This window comes from Equus przewalskii, unplaced genomic scaffold (assembly GCF_037783145.1).
Source record: "Equus przewalskii isolate Varuska unplaced genomic scaffold, EquPr2 ChrUn-13, whole genome shotgun sequence".
NCBI classification, from domain to species: domain Eukaryota; kingdom Metazoa; phylum Chordata; class Mammalia; order Perissodactyla; family Equidae; genus Equus; species Equus przewalskii.
In genome coordinates, this window is record NW_027228750.1 from 9,482,788 (window position 1) to 9,498,489 (window position 15,702).

Here is a 15,702-nt window from a genome sequence, read left to right on the forward strand (position 1 = left end):
AAGCAGACTGCTAACACTTCTCAAATGAGCACATAGTACTTTGCTACATCTTATCTTGTTGCTTAAATTCATTTCCCTAAAACACGAAGCAAATTTTGCTTAACTGCATCTGCTGAAAAAGAGCAAATGAAGAGGAAATGAGAAACACTTACTGCTCTGGCAGCTTCTCCAAAGTCAATCTTTAGCCGTCCCATGGCTCTTATGATTGCAATGATGGACTGTATAGTATTGCTGTAGACAACTACTTTATATTGTTTACATTCTTCCTCTGAATAGCCGTCCTCATGAATGATTCTTTAAAAAGAAGAAAACCACAAATCATTACCGTGGACCTCAAATGAAAAGATACTATGAACTACGCATCATGAGGAAATGTAGTCTTCCAGAAGGCCATGGTCCAACTTACTTCATCTGTTTCACGATAGTGCTTTTACCAGATTCTCCAGCACCTGAAAGAAAAGAAAACCAGACTTTGAATTCATTCATAATCAAACACACAAGTGTGAAATCAATATGCATGATAATTCTAGATTAATGGAAACCATGAGTGTGAGAGAAAACTTTGATGACGTTTTCTATCTACCAGGAAAAACTTCTTCACTAGAGTCTTTTACTTTCTTTACATAACTCAGCAACCAAATCTAATTCATTGAAAGTGTCCCAGGGCCTCTATCACATGTGTGAAGTAGACATCCTCAAGGAGCTATGGCAACATAAACACCTCTAGGAACTCATCCTCTACCTGAAACATCATGATATAGACACTGAAGATAGGCAAAAATGAAATTTTTTTTTGGCCTATTCACTTTTATTAATTCCTCTGTCAAAGCCCATGGACTTAAGGAATATTCCAAGAGCAATTCTCTTACCCATGGGACTAAAGAGTTCAAAATAGAAATAGAGGAGGTGTTGCCCCCCACTGTATACCCCGCCAAGACCACATATCCCTCCTCAGCCAGCTAAGATCACTTTAGTGACTGCAAACATGAGGTGGGGCCTCTAAACTCCCTGACTTTCCAGCTGCATTTCCCTAGTCTATTCGCGCTCTACCTTCCAAGACACCTATTTCATACCACTTCCTCTCTCTCAAACGTTACAGACCCCTTCCCACTTCTGACTCTCAGCTGATGATCTTGCCTCTCTTTTATTGGAAAAATGAAAGCACTCAAAAAACATTACCTCATTTTCCCATAACGAAATCCACCAATCTCTCTGCACCTCCATTAATATTCTCAGTTAATCAATGGATGAACTGTCTCCGCCAATGTCTGAGACTAACCCTCCAATTGTGCACTTATCCACCTCGTTTTACCTACTCGACGTCTTGGATGCTGCAATTATCCCATGTCACTCAAATACCATCAAGTTTTCTCTCTCCACTGGGTCACTCTCATCAGTATACAAACTTGCTGTACTATCTTCCACCTTAAAACCAACACACACCCCCAACTCCTACCTCTTCTTGACTCCACACATCTTCCTCTAACTACCACTCCATGTGCTCTCTCTTTGTTTTTGTTTTCGCCCTGAATTAACATTCATACCAGTCTTCCGCTATTTTGTAGGTGGGTCACCAGCTCAGCATGGCCACTGACGAGTGGTCTAGGTTCACGCCTGGGAAAGTGAACCCAGGCCACCGGAGTGGAGCACGCCAAACTTAACCACTAGGCCATGAGGCCGGCCCCTTCTCTCTTCCTCTTTATAGCAAAACCCCTCTGAGTTGTCTATACTCATGTTCTCCAATTCTCTCTTTAACCCACTCCAATCAGGCATTCATACCCACCACTCTACTGAAACCAATTCTCAAGGTCTCCAACAATTTCCATCTTAACAAACTCAAAGGTGAATTCTCAGTCCTTATCTTACTCAATCTCTCACGCAGCATTTGTCCAAGTTGATGACTTCTCGCCTTGAAATATTTTCTTCGCTAGGCAAGCTTCTAGACCCCACATCCTCCTGGTTTGACTCCAACCCCACTCCGTCTCAGTCTCCTTCCTCCAGTCTCTGAATTCTAAAGGTTGTATTACTTTAGGACTCCTCCTTTGACCCTTTTCTCTATCTAAATTCATTCTCTAGGTCATCTCATGTAATCTCGGTTTTAAACATGACTTACAAACTGATAATAACAATTAATACCTAGTGAGTACTGTGTGTCAGACACTATTCTAAGCACTTTGCTTGTATTACCTTATTTAATCCTCACAATAACCTGGAGAGGTAGATATTATTATTACCTCCATTTTATAGATGAGGTAAATGAAGCAGAGACATCAAGTTAACGTGTCTACAATTACATAGTCAGTAAGTGGCAGAGCTGAAATTTGCATTCACACAGTTTGGCTCCAAAGTTGCCATACATATACTGCCTTCACGCTAATGATTTCCAAATTTAGATCTCTAATACTAATTTCTAACCTTGGCTCCAGATTCATATACCTAAACCACCTACCTGATACATCTCCTTAGATTTCTAGTAGGTATCTCAAACTTAAAATGCCCAAAATTGAGTTATTGCTCCCCCATCCTCACCCCCAAACAAATTCTGCTCCACCCTGTTTTTTCATCACAGTAGGTGACACCAGCATTTACCCAATTGCTCAGGCCAAAAATGCTAAGTGACATGTAACTAACATACACGGATGGAATACGGGTGCCAGCACCAATATGTATATTAAACATTAGTAAAGTTTCATTTTTAAAAATAAATATAAAGTTCTAACACTTTCTTCTTGCACCACAATGAATCATCATAAGCACATTGGAAACCACAGGCCTCGATCACTGCAAAAGCTTCCTAAATGGTCCAATGCTTCAGATCTCATCCTTCCTATGGTCAGTTTTCCTCTTGGTAGCTGGAATGAACTTTGTAAAACATAAGTCAGATCATGTCACAACTCTGCCCCAAAACTCTCCTATGGCCTCCAATTACACTCAAAATAAAATCTAAGGGCAATAGGCCCAATATGCTCTGGCCCCTGCCTACCTCTTCACTCCCAACTCCTATTATTCTCTACTTTGTTCTCTTTGCTCTTGTCAGACCAGCTTTCTTGCTTTTCCTCCAACATACCAAACTGGTTCTCAATGAGCTAGATTCTGACTCATGGTCTTTGCATTTACTATTCCCTCTGCCTGGAATAAGGTTTTGTAAGATTTTCTTCTTCACTCAGGTTTCTGTTTCCCTCAGAACAGCCTTCTATGACTAATCTTTCTAAATAGCGCCCCCATCACACTCTCTCCCCTGACTCTGTGTTCTATTTTTTCAAAGCACTTACACTTCTTCACATCACAGATTTGTTCATTTCCTGTCTTCTCTACTAAAATATAAGCTCAATGAAGGTTTATTCATCTCTGTATTTCCAGGGCCTAGAAGTGGGCCTGACATAAATTGGTTATGCAAATAAATATTGCTGAACAGATGAATGACTAATGTTTAATAAGCATGATCCTTTACTAAATCTATCAACCAAAAATGTTAGTTAAAATAAAATTCAAATAATTTAAAAATTCCAGACATCTACATTTTTACAGAATCAAAAGGGACATTTATATTTGACTTTTATCTCTGTTCTTATCACCTAATTGATAATCAGGGGTAGCACTAAAATAGTTAATATTCAGGTAGCACACAAAAAACTTTCTAATGACACTGTTAGAAAGAAGTGATTTCTCCCATGCATCTCTAAAAAAAGCTAATGATTCAATTCTAGGAAAGAGAACGCAAAAGCATACCAGTTATATTTTAAAGAGTTTAAAACACAGAATTCCCAGATTACCTCATGTTAGCAACAGCTACTAAATTATCTAGGAAAAGTAGAGATTAATGATGTAATGTGCACCATTCTTGTATATACTGAAAACAGCACTTCTATTTATGTTGGATTATTCTGAATGAAATAATCAACAAGTCTATCAATCTTAGAATCAATTTCTACCCATCTCATTAAGCTCTACCTTATGAAGGTGCTGATTAAAAAGAAAACATATGCTGCCCTACCTCTCCTATGTTTTTCCAAGGCTCCCTGATAAAATGTCAGTTTGTCCTTCTCTTTAGTATCACGTTATATATATTCACCCAAGCTTTTATTAGGCACCCAGTTCCATCTCCTAAAAGAAGGCACCTCTTACTGACCAGCGAAGTAAACACAGGATTTGTTTCAGTGGTGTTCCCAGGCATTTTAAACAAATAAAGAATGAATCACTTTATACCAAGTCTTTGACCCCTTCAGCTTCTAGATCACCATGAAAGTGCCACCATCTTACCTTTCTTCCAAGTAAGAAATCTAAGAGTCATTTGGAACCCACTCACTCTTCTCTCCTTACATCCAGCTGTAACAAAATCTTCTCTCTTCCCATGCGTGTCTCGAATTAATCCTTTCTACTCCTCACATGTCTAAGCCTTACACTGCGCCTATTGTATGCCACCGCTGTAATTTTCTCAACCTTTCAGCTTAAAGCCCCTCTTCCTTCTAATCATTTCCAAATGGCACTATTAAAGAAGCATCAGTTTATCTAATAACTCTCCAAATGCTTCTAACATTTTCTATAACTCTTTCTTATTAGGTCTAAACTCTTCATTTTTACCTCAATCTTCTGTGCTCCACTGTTTCAGCAGTAACTTCCCTCTTTAATAAAATCTCACTCTTAGGTCTTCCCCAAACTGCTTCCCAGGTCTCACCTCCCTCCCGCAATACACATATGGTGTTTGGAACTTCCTAACTTTATCCACATCTTTTTACCTATCTTCCTTCAAAATTCATGACAAGTTTAAGGGGAGATCCATTTGTTCATCTTTATTCTACCAGAGTAGTAATAGTAAGGATATAAAGAATGGGACAGACACAAAGGAATTGCAAAGACAGAATCCGTGGCTTGGACAGGGAGGAACTGAAGATGACCCTGGAAGCAGAAGGACTGGAACTGGACAGGGGAGAAGAAAAGTCTAAAAGGTCCTAGAGACAGGAGAGAATGGGATCAGTTCACCTTAGAAGATTTATCCTCAAAACAATATATATCTAAAGAACATCCTATATAAACAGGCAGAAAGGATGAGGGTGAAGCTACAAAGATTTTTGAGAGAAAAAGGAGAGGACTAGCTAAGTTAGATGCCTTGTTCTCAATAAAAGCAGGAAGGCAACCTGCAGAGAATAAAGGGGTAGAATTAATTTAGAAAACCATCTTATAAATAATCAAATAGAACAAGTAAGAAGTGTGTGTACAGGTTGGCATACATATCACCAACAGTGTTAGATGAAAAACAATTCACCAGTACATATTCTAATGTAGAATCATTATATTCACCTAAACATTCTAAATTTTATTTTTAAGGAGCTCCTTGAGAGCAGGCACTGCATCACATACCCCTCTAAGTTCTTTCCATAACGTATACTACATTATGAGTATGAAAATTGAGACACGGCAATGATTTATTCGTAAGATTCTTTTTTTAAAGAGAATTGCTAAGATGAAGAAAGCATTATCATACATGAATAAACACATTCAGCTCACATACGCACTGATTTTAAAAATTAACCCTAAAAGATGGCTGATACTCAAAAACAGTGTGTCACCTGATGCCTTCTCTCTTTTTTCTCTTTCATTTTGACTAAAAGAAAACTTAAAACCAGTCCAAAGAAGGTACATGAGTATATCAGGCTCTTTTACACTTCTGTGCCTTTAGGGACAATGAATTTCCTCATCTGTACAACAGAGCTCAACAGAAGATGCTTAGAACAGTGCCTGGCACAGAATAGGTTTTCAATAAATGTTAACCAGCTATTAGTTGTAAATGCTGTTTTCACTGTTCAGAATACTACCAAGTAATATTAAGGCCCAAAGAGTTTAATTCAGCAAAAATTCCTTGGATATTGATGTTGGTTCAAAATCCCAGTAGAAATGATGTAACCACTTAGCGGCAGTTTCACAACAAAAAAAACCCTAGATGGAATCTGGAGTCACACACGTACACAGCAACTTGTAACCTAAAAGCTACAGCCAACTCTATCAAAGCATTAGTCATTTTCTCCACCCCACCCTCAAAAGCAAAAGCACTCTCTCCCGTAAATATATTTTCAGCCCTAGATATTCCTGTCTACTCCCTCCTCCCCCACACTTCTCGCCCATCTGTACCTCTACAGCTTCTCCATGAAGCTTCCTCACAGGCCTTTGTACCACTACCACGTGTGCTAGTGGTTATTACAGCAGCACCTGAAACATCTCTTTTTCCTTTCAAATACTTGTTTCTGTGGAGAAATCTTGAAACTTCTAAAAGCCCAGGAGCACAACTAGAGCACAGCCCCTTTTCTGGAGGCCTGCACAGCCAAGTCCCAATATGGCACTATTTTTGGATAACCCTCTAGCCAGTGCTAGACCAAGACACTCTCTTGGTCTCTCTACAGCGCCCCATTATCAGACACATGGGAACACAGGAGAGAATAGGCATAGACAGCCTCTCTCTCACAGCAGGTTATAAGCCTGGTCAGCAAATAAAGTTGATTTTTCTTTCTAAATTTGATTTTTCTTTCTGAATTCATTTTAAAAGACTTTTTTAGTTAATGATACCATGTAGTAATAAACTCTATGGAAGAAAAGATTTTAGTCCTATCTCTGCCATGACTAGCTGTGTGACCCTGGGCAAGTCACCTAACTTCACAATGCCTATCTCCTTATATATAAAATGTGAAGGGCTTTGGCCTAGATGTACTTGATAGTTACACTCTAATATTCTATGACTATTAATTATAACACTAAAAGCAGAGTAAGTCTCTAATTTTGACCCACAAGAGGCTTCAAATCAAACCCTAGATCCATATCTTCCTATTAACCTAACCATTCAAAATAGTTCCCACAAGACAATAAGCAGCATGTTCTCTAATCATGCTATCCTGATCTAGAAAGGATAAAGAGGAGAAAGAATTGAAGAGCGCAGCAACAGCAGGGAAGTAAGAGTTGTCTGGCAGCCAACCTCTTCTACTCATGCTCGAGAGTATTCAACAATTATATAGTCTCAAACTAGCAGAACATTCAAGTTAAGATTGCTATTCTTTAAAAAAAAAAAAAAGTGAATATCTATAGCCAAAGATCATAGGAGCACAGTCCATGTTATTTCCAATAATAAGACTATCTATTGTTCCCACTGATTCCTTTTTATTAACAGGCATAAGTAGTTTACAGAATAAAAATTCAGATTAAGGTTAAAAATGACATTTCATTCAAAATGCTTTTCAAGGTATCATACTTAATACAAAAACTAGTTGCTTCCTAATTTAGTAAAAGAAAAGGTCAGCAAAATTACTGATGGAAAAAATGTCACAGAGCAAATAAAAATTGTTATTCATTCTTTAACAGACATGTCTCGTATGTGCCTGGAACTGCTGGACAGTGAGACTTCAAATACAGGAATTTATGGTCTCATGGGAGAAGTAAGATCTATTTTTCTTGTGAAATAGCAAGTTCCCATAGCCTAAAATATCAGAATAATTTCTTCACCCAGCCCACTGTCCCTCTAAACATGTCAAGCCTGTGCATATGAAAATCCTTGAAAACCCTATTCAGCTCCAACTTCAACTCTTTGCTAAAGCTTTTCCCATTCCCTTTGAACAGAGTTATTACTCCCACACTGATGGCTCGCACAGATTATTCCCTTTCAGCATCAGTCTCAGAAGTTAATTTCCAAAATTAAGTCCCAAACTGTCCTTCCCAGCCACCTCATCTCATTTTATCTCTAGCCAGCTCTAGCTACTCTAAAAATTACTTGACTCTTTCCAGCTCCTAATCTCTTCTCTTTTCGTAAGTTGCTAATTGGTTTTCTTGATTTTGATTAAAAGGTAACGAAACTCTTTTGGTACAACCTGAAAACCCTTCCACACCTGTGCACTTCTCCCTCAAGTGCACCCTTTTCCCTCAAGGGACTAGGCTCAACCTGACCCTACAGGTCAGTGTCAAACACCATAACACTAATACTTGGTCAAATTATTGTAATTATTTGGGTTTGTGCCCAAATAAGACAAGAGACAACAAGTGTTGGTGAGCCTGTAAAGAAAAGGGACCCCTTGTGCACTGTTGGTGGGAATGTAAATTGGCAGTCAAATGGAGGTTCTTCAAAAAGTTAAAAATAGACCTACAATATGATCTAGTAATTGCACTTCTGGCTATATATGTCAGGACTTCATTAGTCCTAAACTCAAAGGCACAATCCTTGAAAGCACAAAATAGTGCCTTCTTTTTGGGTCTGTACACCGCCTCCCCATCCCCCAATCTAGGATGGAGTAGGCACATAATAACTGTGGGAAGAATGGCTTGAGCTTCTATGAGATTCAGTAGCTGCCTAATCACGTTTTGCAAATGCCAGTTGCAATGGATGGAATTTTCAATGCGGGCAGTTACCAGAAACAGAAGATTTCTACTCCTCTGCTATCTTTACTCAGCCTCACACCCATTCCTGGCTATGCCTAACAATGAACTTGGACTCACTTACAAGCCTCCTATTCTCCCTATTTCCCTCTAAACCTTACTCTCAACCCTGTCCCAGCTCCCTTGTACCCACCACTCACTTCAGTGAAGTAAACTGCTATGAATCTGTCCTGCCCACCCTCTATCCCAACACCTAAAAGAGTACATGAAACATAGTGAGTACTCATTAAATATCTCTCCAGTGAATGAATGAATGAATATCTTAAGGGCAAAAGATGGCAGTGAGTTGCAACTGGGACAGAGATCATGAGTCTCCTCTCTGAAAAAGATTTTCCTAAGAAGCAATCATATACCAATCAAAAAGGCTTAAAGCACAGACAGTATAAGAAATTTTTGATAAAGTTTAATTGACATATTAGACCAAATTTCAGAACATCTGCCTGCCCACCACCCCTTCTGAAGAAATTTCTACACTTCACTTCCTCAGTGGGCAATGGCCTACATGATCTGGGCCATGCCCCTCTCTGTGATTGGATCAGGAGTAAATACCTGATACTGGAGTCACCCAGTCACAGGCTGACGGAGGGCCTACACCCCGTGCAACCCAGCTCCAAAAGATGAGCAGACAGATCAGATCACCTGAAGAATCTGCACTAGGAGATACAGAAAAAGTCCTCCTAACTACAAGGTCACAACGTGTGAAAACCTAGTCTACAATTATAGGGTTTCATGCACACCAATATCATAAAGGAAAGGATTCACAGGAAGTCAGTCTGGAGAGAAAAGAGAATAGACAAATGCGCGGAGATTTAAAGATGCCATGAGAGAGGAGAAAGAGCACACACAAAAGAAAACAGAAAGTGTGGAAAGAGAACGATGGGACCCAGGAGACAAAGAAGAGAGGAAGAGACAAAGGAGAACAAGTAAAGAGAAGAAAACAAAGAAAGGCAGAAACAGTGAAGACAAAAAAAAGAGAAAGAGACAGAAGCAGAAGCAGAAGACAGGCAGAGACAACAGTCTGGCCAACGCCAGAGCTGCCTCAGTTCCTGCAGCCTGATTCTTCGGCTCTTCCAGTATTTCTGTTAAACCTCTCTATATTCTGGGGCTGGCCCCGTGGCCAAGTGGTTAAGTTGGCACACTCCGCTTCGGTGGCCCAGGGTTTTGCTGGTTTGGATCTTGGGCGCGGACATGGCACCGCTCGTCTGGCCATGCTGAGGACCCACAACTAAAAATACACAACTATATACCAGGGGGCTTTGGGGAGAAAAACTAAAACTCTTTAAAAACCTCTCTATATTCTAACAATCATCCCCCCACCCAACTCTCTGAGCTACTTTGAATGAGTTTTCTATTCCTTGTGGCCAAAAGGAAAAAAAAAACATCCTGAATGGAACTGGCTTTAAGTTAACTAGAGTCTATTACCCTTTTTTTGGCCTTTAAAAAGTTTTAAGTTGTTTTTATTAAATGTTAAATACATAAAAGACACGACATATGTGTAATAAACATCTGTGTATATATCACCCACCATAAAAAATTAAATATTATCAGCTATCTTTGAAGCTACCTATGTGTCCCTCTCCAATATCAACTACTTTTTCATTAAACATTTCTAGATGGTAAATATGCAATGAGGGAGGGGGAGATATATAAAAAAACACTAACAACCAAAATATGTCCTGCTTACACAGTAGTGTACGGTTTGTTCAGTTTCACATCTTTCATCAATTACATGGACAGGATCTCATTTTACAAGACTTAGAAATGATAAAGCAGAAAGCTAAGAGCCATTTTAACACTCATAAATCACCTAAGGAAGACGCTGGTTTCATTTAGGTTAAAAAAAAAGCAGCACCTCACTTAGCCAAGTAGCTCTCCTCAAAATGTTCTTGCTTGAGAATAAGAACAAGGTTACTTGAGTGTTGCTAAAGATCATATATTCTCTTAGGGCAACTGGCCAATTAAGAAGGAAAAGTGGGGTTTCTTCCTCATTTTTGTGGAATATAAAAAGAATGCTTTAGACCGCAGTCATTTGTGAGCAAGAAGGGGGATTACCCTCTGGCCACCTCAAATATTCTAATTTTGGCCTCTGGTAAGTAAGTTTCCTTTTACTTCTTTGAAAGCAGGGCAACAAAAAGTCACTTTGGTGCTAACGTTAAATCACATAGTAGGTACATACGACATGACTGAAAACTATTTTTGCAAAGGTACATTTCCTACTAGCTCTGCCTCAAAATTTTCTTGTGAGATAGAAACATAAAATATTCATTTTAACCCATACATATGCAATGGGGATGTTCTCCAAAGTTACCTGTAACGTTAAATCCATTCACCAAAACCCATATATCCCCAAATTCTAAATTTAAAAATATGAGAATCATATTCCTACTTGTCTCTCAAACACTGATGGCAGCATACAGCACTTTTCTACCTGCCTATTTAGTCGAATGCAAATTAATACCACTCTTTAAAAATTCAGCAAAATAGCAAAATATTGTAAATTGAGTTCCCAGACCATAAAAATGCCTACAATTTCAATTTCCTGTACCATATAAACGTTCACCAGTGCTGCTAAGACAAAACCTCAAAAAGTTTGGGTTTCATGTATGTATATAGTTCTACTAACTTTTCGTTACAGCATGAATTAGTAGTAGTGGAATGGCCAAAAAGGTAGGTGATAGAGGAGAAGAACGCAAAGTCTCTAGATGATTTCCCTCAAATTATACCTACATCTATATTTATCTATTTACATATATAAAATAAAATATGGCTTAAAATATAACTACTAAAACTTCAAATCAACACTCTCCAAATGCCCTGCATGCCTTCCAGCCTTATCTCCTACGCTCCTCCTATACAAACCCCTCATTCCAGGCAAACCTAATTATTTGCTCACTTATGTTTCGGAGCCTTTGTACAGACTATTCCCTCTGGATGCGCTGCTCTCCAGTCTCTGCCTTAAGAGTTCCTATTTATCCTTCAAGGTCCATGTCAAATGTCACCTCCTCTGGGAGGACTTCCCTGATATGGCTCTTTCTCCTCCTCCTTCCAAAGTTGGCTACTTCTTCTGTTACCACATTCCACATATATTACCATTGTTTACTTGTATGTATCCACATCTTGAACTGCTTAAGAGGTTTGTCTATTTCTCAACTACATCTCTAGGCTTGGAAAGTACCTGTGCACATATAAGACAATCAGAGATACCTAATCATCAAGAAGTTAATAAACAAGCCTCCTCCTAGACAGTGCAACACTAAAAACCAAAAAGCTCAATAAAAGGTAGCTTTGACTAAATGCGATGCAGTGTCCTGGATTGGATCCTGGAGGAGAAAAAGAACATCAATGGAAAAGCTGCTGAAATCCAAATAAAGTGTGAAGTTTAGTTAACATTAACACACCAATATTAATCTCTTAGTGTTGACAAATGTACCATAGCTACATAAGATATCAACACTAAGGGAAACCAGGTGAAGAGGATACAGGAGCTCTGTGCAGGGGCCAGCCCCATGGCTGAGTGGTTAAGTTCACGCACTCCAGCTTCGGCGGCCCAGGGTTTTGCCGGTTCAGATCCTGGGTGCAGACGTGGCGCCACTCATCGGGCCGTGATGGGGCGGTATCCTACATGCCACAGCTGGAAGGACCCACAACTAAAAATATACAACTATCTACCGGGGGGCTTTGGGGAGAAAAAGGAAATGAACTCTATGCACTATCTTTGCAACTTTCTTAGAAATCTAAAATTGTTCCAAAATAACAAGTTTATTAAAAAAAACTTCTAAGTAATCTAGAAAAAGTTGAAAAAAGTACAAATATTGACGAGGACACGAATGTGGATTTTAATTACAACCATAGTATCAAAAATAAAATAAGAAATATACCTCTCTTCTTGGAAGTAGAAGAAGGAAGTTATTTTTTAACAGTCTGAAATGAACCAAAACATGTGAGGATTTATTAACGCTGCAAAATGGTGAAAAAGACTTACATCATTAAACTGAAGCAGTTCAATCTTTATTTTCAGAAACACGTGACTCAACATTGAAATAACTTCCATAGAAAGTTTAAGACTGCACTGTCATATCACATACATCAGAACTACCCTATCTATGTAAATCATGGTAGTAATTATACCATTACATCAAATAGAGCCCTGTTTTGAAGTTAATGATGCCCGCGTTCTAACTTCAGGAAATAGAGGGGAAAATGTTCTATCAAAGGATGTCACTCTACAACAATACTTCCGTAATTTACAGTAATTTTTAAAATGCAATTTCCAAGGTCCTGGGCAAAATCCATTTCCATACAATACTATCCATTTAATAAAAAACTATAAAAACTAGGGATATCAATACATAACTGAAACAGAAATCCAAATACAGTGTAACATTTCCATAATAAGTTCTTAGAATTCAATGGAATAGTATTGCAATTTTAAAATTCAACCATTAGGAAGATTAATTACAAGATGACAAGAATCAAGCTACCCTGGTAATTTTAAAGAAGTCTGATTCAAATGATCCCTACAGCACCAGTGTAATAAGTATTAACAGCAGGCCACATGAATAAAACCAGGAGATACAAGCACAGGTTAAATATACAAATAGAGCATACGTTTTGATCATGGGGAAACACGCCTGACATTATAGCTAGAAAATTCACATGAGCAGCTAGAAAAAATTTAGATATTATCTACTTTTAAGTTAAGCAACAAGAATTTTTTGAGATGTAAGATACTAACACCACTCAAAAAACTAAGAGACTTTTGTATGCACATTAAAAACATTTACCCATTTGAGAATTAGACTCGGTGACAAAAAGACGCCCACAGCAGCAAAATGGGAATAGAACAACGAGTACAATAATATCTCAGCTAATCCTTAACAATCTTTCTTAAACTTTCAAGTATCTTCCAAATCTAATTTGGAAATCAAAGGAAATTCATGTCCAAAGACTGTATTCTCCTGAAACTTCTTTCTAAGGTCACTAGGCCATTACTCAAGTACAAGTCAAATAAATCTGGTCTTTTTGGTAACGGTCTTCTTTGCCTGGTTCATATCAGATATATTTATTTCTGTTACAGCTTAATAACAAGACACAGAAAATAAGATATTTCACTTACACAGAGCACTGTATCAAAAGTAGAACAATTAAACAGTGATCCTAACACAATGTTATTCAGTTCAAGCAGCTTGAATTACAGAAATGATACAGACGATTGCTAAGCAGGTAACAGGATAGCCCGGACAGATAAAGGCTTAAAGATAGCTCTAACTTCTGAACACCGAAAAGGAATTATTCCAAGATGAAGACAGTTCCAACTGGAGGGGAAATCAAATACTAGAACAATTTCTTTTCTTTATATTCTCTTAAAAATTTACATCATGGGTAGTTTATGAATTTATGTCTTTCAAGTTTTTATCTTCAGTTTTTAACTATCTTACTAAAGAGCTTTAAATGTCAAACTAATTTCAATCAAATTCAAGAATAAGAGAAATAACAACACAAAAATAGCCCTCTTTGTAACTTGCTAAAATATTCCATCTGGTTGATAATATTAACTTCACAGACAACGGACCCTGAGATCGGACCTCATTGTACAGAAAAAGGAAAATAAAGCTCAGAGATTGGAACTAATCTTCCAATTTTCAATCTCTTTGCCCTATGTTATTTTTATTTTATTTTACTTTATTTTATTTTTGCTGAGGAAGATTCACTCTAAGCTAATATCCGTTGCCAATCTTCCTCTTTTTGCTTGAGGAATATTAGCCCTGAGCTTACGTCTGTGCCAATCTTCTATTTTTTTTGTATGTGGGACACCGCCACAGTGTGGGTGGTGAATGGAGTAGGTCCACGCCCAGGATCCGAACCCACGAACCCAGGCTGCTGAAGCAGAGCACGAGGAACTTTAACTACTTAACCATCTTTGCCCCATATTATTATACGGCATCTCCTATTTCTGACTTGAGTTACCAGTTCAAAGAGATGTATTTTATTAGGGCTAATCTACTGTATTCTGCTGATTAGAAAAGAAATTTTAAAACAAACTTCAGAGCCAGCCCTGATGGCCTAGTGTTTAAAGTTTGGTGCCCTCTGCTTCTGCGGCCTGGGTTCAGTTCCTGGGTGCAGAACCACACCACTGGTCTCTTGGTAGCCATGCCATGGGAGCGACTCACATAGAAGAACTATAAGGACTTAAAAACTAGAATATACAACTATGTACTGGGGTTTTGGGGAAGGGGAGAAAAAGAGAGAGAGGAACATTGGTAACAGATGTTAGCTCAGTGCAAATCTTTCCCAGCAAAAAAAAATTAAATTAAAAAAACTTCAGTAATCTGAACAAGTTTATGTCACTGTTCTAAACACTTCTTGTGAGACTCATATTTTTATTCTGTGGTCTTTACTGCTAATATTCTAGCTCCTGAGTACTTAAAGCATCGCTTCCTCCCCACTCCTCCCCAACAAGCCCCATTCCCCAACAAATCTAAACATAAGAGAAGAGAAGAGAAGACAGAGCATGGATAGCTAAAATCTATCAGCAATCAGCTTTGCCTAATGTTTTTTGCCTGCTCCCTAACAAAAACCTCTAACAAAGGTTAATAACAAAGAGCAAAAGTCTGTTTTACCCCTTCCCTAAGCTTTGGACAGTTTTCTGGTGCTCATAAAAATAGTGGGGGGAAAATTAGCCAGGAAAAAGCAGACATGATGAAGCAGACCCTGAACGGATTATACGCATTAAAAAAATTAATTCCTGAATTAAAATCAAAGGTAATTAAATTCAGGTGACATTAACCATTGTGAGCTGGATGTGCTGATAACGGGAGTTTAAAATCCTGCACCATACCTCAAGTTGAATTTAATTACATCTCCCAACCATAAAAATGATGACTTAACATTAAGAATTAGCAAGCATGTTCTTGTGAATTAATGGAAATCTAAAGCAGTAACATGTTTAGTTCCTCAAAATTTCTATCTTATTTCATTAAGTTCAACTTACATTTAATAAGTGTCTAGTAGGTGGTAGGCATTATCATCTATTAATCATTAACTCTGTAGCCATGTGTTTTTAATAGAGAATCTGAGCCACCCAGTCCTTCAAAGAGTCAGCCTTATGAAACTCAGGATACCCATCAACCCTGCCATATTCCCACCACAGCTGACCAAACTGAGGTGGGCGTCTGACAAGGCCAGGCCAATCTGATATTCTTTCCCAGGAACTTGGAATGGGGATCCTGGGAATCTGAGTCATATGACATGAAGTACCTGAACTACTAGGTCAGGCAGTGTGTGCCGGAGAAG

General features: G+C 38.4%; 1 protein-coding gene across 1 annotated transcript in view; it reads right to left on the minus strand.

Moving 5' to 3' along the window:
- The window catches only part of GNAI3 (G protein subunit alpha i3), a 37,933-nt gene that overhangs the window by 15,641 nt on the left and 6,590 nt on the right, over nt 1-15,702 (minus strand). The window contains exons 2-3 of the mRNA XM_008523442.2: nt 407-449; nt 153-294 (exon numbers count right to left, since the gene is read on the minus strand). Of these exons, the coding sequence (XP_008521664.1) occupies nt 153-294; nt 407-449 (185 nt within the window). The remainder of the gene's footprint in view (nt 1-152; nt 295-406; nt 450-15,702) is intronic.